We start from the raw sequence: 6,287 nt of genomic DNA on the forward strand, positions 1-6,287 counted from the left end.
CATCATGACGTCATCGAAAATGCACCTTTTTTTAAACACTGTCAAGGTAGGTCCGATCGTCATGAAACTTGTGTGTGTGGCAAGGTATATTGTATGCAAAATTCGAAGTGACCTCAAGATGACGTCATGAACTGATTTTTAATAAATGTTTAAATTTGTATGTACTTATTTGGTTTCTAACAAAATGTTACATAATATCATTTACATGCACTGCACATCGCCATAAAAAGCATAAGCTAAAAAAAATTTACAAAGCAATTAAAACTCATAAAAAAAGCAATTACATTCACAATGGGGAAAGGCCCTATATGTTCTGTTCAACAGACAAAGACCAGTTTTAATAAGCCTCTGTACTGATGACGTCACACTTTGTTTACGTGTGTGCTTTCCTATGGTGCTCAGTGGACCGTGGGCCCCCACTGGCTCCATAGGAAAGTGCACATGTAAACACAGTGTGACGTCATCAGTACAGAGGCTTATTGGCATTATGATGAAGAGGGTCTGACGAGGACACTAGAAAAGTGACGAGCAAATTTTCGTCACGAGGCCTCGGTTTCTTAGTTGGCAACAAAATATATAGTCATGTCACAATATATATATATATATAGTCATGTCCCTGAGCAACGCCCGTGCGCTGCACGCGCACAGACGTCATCAAGATGATGACGTCTTGAAGTCAAGTAGTGCAACAATTCAAATGAATTGAAACAAAGGCCTCTGTGTTTGAATACATTTCTGCTTATCGATGACATTTCGAGAGAAAACAATTAGGATGTTGTTTGATGATGACATACATTGTGGACAAATCCCCAAGTGATTGTCAACATACGATTTAATTAAGCATTGAGGAAAAAAGCCCCAAAGGCAACTGCCGAAATAACGGCCAGATTGAAGGCCAAGGCGGCCCCAGCGTTACAATAATCCGTGTCACAGCAGCAGACGGTACCCCCACTCCCGGCGTCCGAGAAGCATCCGTGTGTTGCCGGGCACTTACTGTCGTCAAAACACGTCCTGCTGATCGAATCGGGGCCAATCGCTTTCTGCAAAGTACGAAAATGAAAGTGGTTTCGCTTTGTTTGGGCCTTGACTTCTTGAGGGATCTGGGGCATGGGAACTACAGAAACTGTGAAAAGTAGAGTAAAGTCTGTCACGAGCGAATGTGGCCCACCAGGCCGGTGTAGCATGAATTTAGGTTTTATGAAATACGGACTCATTGGTGGTATTGCGCAAGCTCATGCATAGATAATTAGGAGAGGGACCGGTCACGTTAGAGGGTTTAACCAATAAAAGGGGAAAAGAGTCCGATTTTCATACGAGTCCGATGTTCATATGACACCGGCGTTTATCTCCGGTTTCATTTGTATGAAACGACTGAGAATAGTTCTACTCCCCCTGGATAGGATGCTAGTCCATTACCGGTTATACTCCCCAGCTAAAAATACTCCAGATGGGTAGAGAGGCGAGTGGGGATGAAGTGGCTTGCCCAAGTTCACAATATGTGGCCAGCGGCGGGTTCAAGCCCATATGACTCTCTGATCGTGAGTCACGAACCCTAAGCCACACTCCCCCTACTATACAGAAATGTATTAAACATTGTTTTAGGCAAAAACAGTTCAGCAGTGGCTTGTATGTGAATGGTGTCAGATGATTTGTGTAAAGAAAAATGTAATTCTTGCAGTCCCAAATTGAGCCCACCCACTATGGGGGTCGTTCCCCCCCCCCCCGAAAAGCCCCCCCCCCCCAAAAAAAAATTAAATAAATAAATAAATAAGACAATGACAAAAAAAGACGAGGGGGAATTAATTGAATATACATGTATATATAACAACATGGATGGTTTTTAACAAAACGTCGAGTGATGTCTAGCACCCCTCTCGATTGGATGGATTGGTTGATTCAAGGTACCTACTTATTTCGTATGCAAAACAAAGTGACATCATAACGTCTCATCTTGTGAATTTGTTTCTGTTCTCTTAGGTTTTTTTGTTGAACCCAAATCGCACTGACTTTGTACACATTGTTTTTTTCTAGACTGGAATTTACGAATGATTTGTGTGCACATAACATCAACAAAGACATGCAGGGTTCATTCTCTACATTTTGGGTCCATTTTTTTTGTCCCTGTTACATCTGACATAAGATTTGTAAGTTCGTAACCCATTTTTGAATGCCTTCTACCCCAAGAGTGATTATGTAATGCCAAGTACCTGCTAAACAAAAACAAAATAGTTTGAAGTCAATTTTCAATGATATTTCCGTGTCAATGACACGGAAAGCTCTACCTTAATCGTAAAAAAATGACTTTACCATGCATGTGTTATACTGGCTGATCCCAGCTCTGGCAGTGGCCTCCGGTGCGATCCGGGAAAGGTTGGCACAGTCCATCATGAGGATGAAGGGATGAGTGGGCGGAGTGTCGAAAGGATCCCGGCACCCGGGCGTGTTAGTGGAATGACCTACTGCCCCATCTGTGCACGTGTAACACTTCAGACTGGTTGCGTAACCTGTCATCAACGATTGTTATTTTAAGTGAAAGACTATAAGTTGATGCTACCCAATTATATGTAAAGTTTATACAGTTACTCGAAACTAGCACGGGAAACGCAACTCTAAAGGGAATGTACAACATTTGCTTTTGCTGCAATTTTTAGAAATAAATGGATTTGGAGGATTAGTAGTTATATGTAGCAAATATTGTTAAACTGACTTGTTTCACGTTTTGGGCTTGTAGATGCTGGAAAAACCAACAAAAAACAATCATGTTCTTGTAGTCTGGTTGCCTGACCCCACTTAAGATGAAACAGAGAAATGTATAGACTCTTGGGAATTATAAGGTCAGAGAATCAGTCTGGCAGACTTGTACCCCTTCACAGGTGTGTAATCAATTGCAAAGAACATACTGTTATGAAAAACTGTTATGAAAACTTCGGAGCGGTTTTTGAAAAAAAGCCAATTTTCTCCAACGCTGGTCGGCCGGTGTTTGCATATGTTGTATCTTCCCTTTAAAATGATCAATAAAATTGACTTACCAATGAAGGCCAGGATGAGAGCAGCCCTCGTGTAAAACTTCATCTCGGCTCTTTGTCTTTGAACACAACACAGCTATACGGAATTCTGCATGGGTGAAAAAGAGTACACGGAAATATAATCATGGAACTAACCATTTATAATGAAAGCTTTTTAAAACGCGCAACTTTAAGACATGTATACCACTTCAAGTTAGTACAGATGAAATCATTATATTTAATTGAATAATACTCTTTGAGATGTTTTATCAAGAGCTTCCTTAAAAAACTAGTGATTTTTTTTCATAAAGGGAATGTACATCATTGGCTTTTGCTTTAATTTCAGAAATGAAGTATTTGAGGGGTTAGTACAATAGATCAAATATTGTTACACTGACATGTTTGAAGTTTTGTGTTCAAAAATGCTGGAAAAACCAAAAAAAAAAAAAAATGTTCATGTAGTCTGGTTCCCTGACTCCACTAAAGATGAAATGGATCAATTTATAGATGCCGGAAAATTGTAAGGTAAGGGAACCAGTCTAGCTGGCCTGCACCCGTTCATGAACAAGTAACCATTAGCAAACAAAATTTGGACTGAAAAAATGGTAAATTTGGAGCAGATGTTGAAAAATAGTTTTTTCTTAACCTTAAATAGGTTTTTCCAACGGTGATCGGCCGACCACTGTCGAAAATTTATACAAAATACCACATTTCTTGAAAATGACTTCACACCAGGTGCCATGATTTCACAGGATGCTTTAGACTGTCATTTACCAACATCTCAGTAAGGTAATATCGTAAAAATTTGTTAGTTTTGTTTTTCGATGTATACAAATGTTGTCAGTAGGAAACGAATTGACAAGTTTTGGAATTGTATGACGATAATTGGATGAAGCGACATCAACTCTGGCTATTCAATAATGAATGAGACTATTTTGTCTTGTGGAGAGAGAATGGAATTCTGGGTTCGAGGGAAAACATCTGGATGACTTAAATTTTCTAGAAGCAAATAATAAAGATAATCAAAATAATGAATTACAATTTGCACATTATACATATTTTACAATTTAAGAATTGTATGTCTAGAACAGAGAGGTGTTGTATGAGCATTGTATACGTGGCATGACAGTCATTTCGAATAAATGTTTGATACAATAACTTTAATCATGCCACCTAAGGCCAAAATACCATAATTTAAGTGTGAGTAAACCAAGGTATTATAAATGACAAGCTCTCTGTCTCAAAATTTGCTTGGTCCTCTTAATAATATAGTTTACTTTGTGGTATTGTAAGCAAAGGGAATAGGTTTAAGTGTGGTACAACAATTGGGCATACCACTGACATATATCAAAAACAACAATGGACCAAAAATTGAGCCCTGAGGTACACCACAGTAGATTTCACGGCAGCAAGATTTAGCACCATCTAAAGCTACACACCGTTTGCGATCTTTTAAATAACTAATAAATCAATCAAGCGCAATACCTCGTATACCATAATGTTTCATCTTCTTGTCCTGAGGTATGGGCCATTAGATCCCCACCAACACCCCTCCCCAACCCCCACTCATTTTGTGGTGAACCCAAAAAAAATCGTTGTATTCACTCAATAAGTATAAGCTATAGAATTGGAACTTTTAAAAAAATGCCAGTATAATTGACGTAAAGCGCTCATATCATACAAGGCTAGACAGAACAGAGGCGCTACAGATCCACCCCGGCATGCGTACACTGAAAAATTGCCTGGGTTAATTTTACCCAAGAAAGCGTGAAAACTGCAATTACCCAAACTTGGGTTGTTCTATAACCAATTGTTTGGGTTAGAATTTCTGTTAAATTCCACTAAAACCTGTGGTCATTCAAGACACAAGATACCTATAGGCCCTACTGGTATTGCGGACTCATGATGTTCACGTCTGCATGAAAAAGCTGCCGCGAAGTGCGTGCAAAATCATAAACAGCTAGGGTACCAACACAAATTGAAGAAAGGTTCTTGTTCTGAAGAAAGTATGGCATCCCACATATACTTAGTATAGTTTTTCTACCCTGTATTAATGCTCAAGTGTGTTTGCGGACAATAATTCTATCTTGCTAGATTACATGAAACAAATCTCACAGGGCAGTTGGTTTTAGCATCTTAACAATTTTGGTGGATATCAGTATTGGAATACCGCAGTGCGAAATAAGGAGTGCGACGGTTTTTGATGGATCTGGTTTTGTGGTTTTTGTGAAATTTTTCATTGTGCGAAACTGCTGGCTATACCGTGACGAAAACTAAAATGAAACTTAGATGCCCCGATCATTTCTGCAGCTAGTCTGCATGGCAATGGCGGATGGTGACTGTGCTATTGAAAAAACTTCAGTGCCTTAAACAAACTCAAATGCCTGCATTCTGGTACGAACCGCGGGAGTAAAGTTTAGCCGCCGTAATTGTGCCTAACAACAAACGCATGAAACTACAAAATTCGACCAGGAAAGTCTAAAGTGTACTTACAAGCTTGCAGTCTGAGCGGTAAACTCCTTGAAAGAGCTTATAGCCGGTCAGGTCACGATCACCCAAAGCACCGGGAATTGAGCATATTAAGCATATCCTGATATCCTGCACTGCACGTAGCTATAGGCGTACATCCTATGACTTAAGGGTGACCCTTTACCTTGACCTGCCCCTCCCTGTAATTATGCACTCACTTGGTGTGCTCGAGTAGCCCGCCCGGATCGAATCAGGTTAGCCCCTTGCCGTTCGATTAGCTCTGATGACGTCGTTCTCTGGGTCAGCCACCACATCCCTGCTCGTGGAGCAGCCTGAGTCAGTGGTGGGAATACGTCACGCGCATGCATTGGTTGTTCATTCCAAGAATAATAGGCCTATATATATTATGGCGGCCGGACAGCGGAAATCTCAAGTGGACTTAAAAAGTAACTTTATTTGATAATTGAAGTCTAAATTAAGGTATGTATTTTTTTACTTCATTGCGATCTAGAGGCTATGTAATTCCAGCCCAGCTTTTTTGAGTTTTGCAATTGACTGAAAAGCAGTAAATTTCAAACTATAAAAACCCAGTCCGAAAACGGGCGTTTTGTCAGTTGCTACTGCCGGCCGCGGCTACGGACATCATCGTAATGGCCCGCGGTTGAGCGTTCACGGTTCGATTAGCCCGGCTGTCGTGGCTAACCGTCAGCCTTTATCCGAGTCGATCCGGGTGAGTTACTCGAACGCACGCATTAAATGCTTGATACAGGGTCTGAACACTGCAGACGAAGCACTAACAAAAAGGGCCGCTAA

General features: G+C 40.4%; 1 protein-coding gene across 1 annotated transcript; it reads right to left on the minus strand.

Annotated features, from left to right (window-relative positions):
- Positions 1–405: 405 nt before the first annotated feature.
- LOC119720059 lies at positions 406–5,610 on the minus strand. Its single transcript, XM_038189579.1, has 4 exons — positions 5,499–5,610; positions 3,030–3,114; positions 2,308–2,504; positions 406–1,040 (listed from the first exon to the last, which is right to left on the minus strand). Exons 2-4 carry the CDS (start codon positions 3,070–3,072, stop codon positions 837–839), a joined length of 444 nt encoding a protein of 147 aa, XP_038045507.1. The 5' UTR covers positions 3,073–3,114; positions 5,499–5,610; the 3' UTR covers positions 406–836.
- Positions 5,611–6,287: the final 677 nt, after the last annotated feature.

The sequence above is a fragment of the Patiria miniata genome, unplaced genomic scaffold (genome assembly GCF_015706575.1).
Source record: "Patiria miniata isolate m_02_andy unplaced genomic scaffold, ASM1570657v1 HiC_scaffold_9, whole genome shotgun sequence".
Taxonomy (NCBI): Eukaryota; Metazoa; Echinodermata; class Asteroidea; order Valvatida; family Asterinidae; genus Patiria; species Patiria miniata.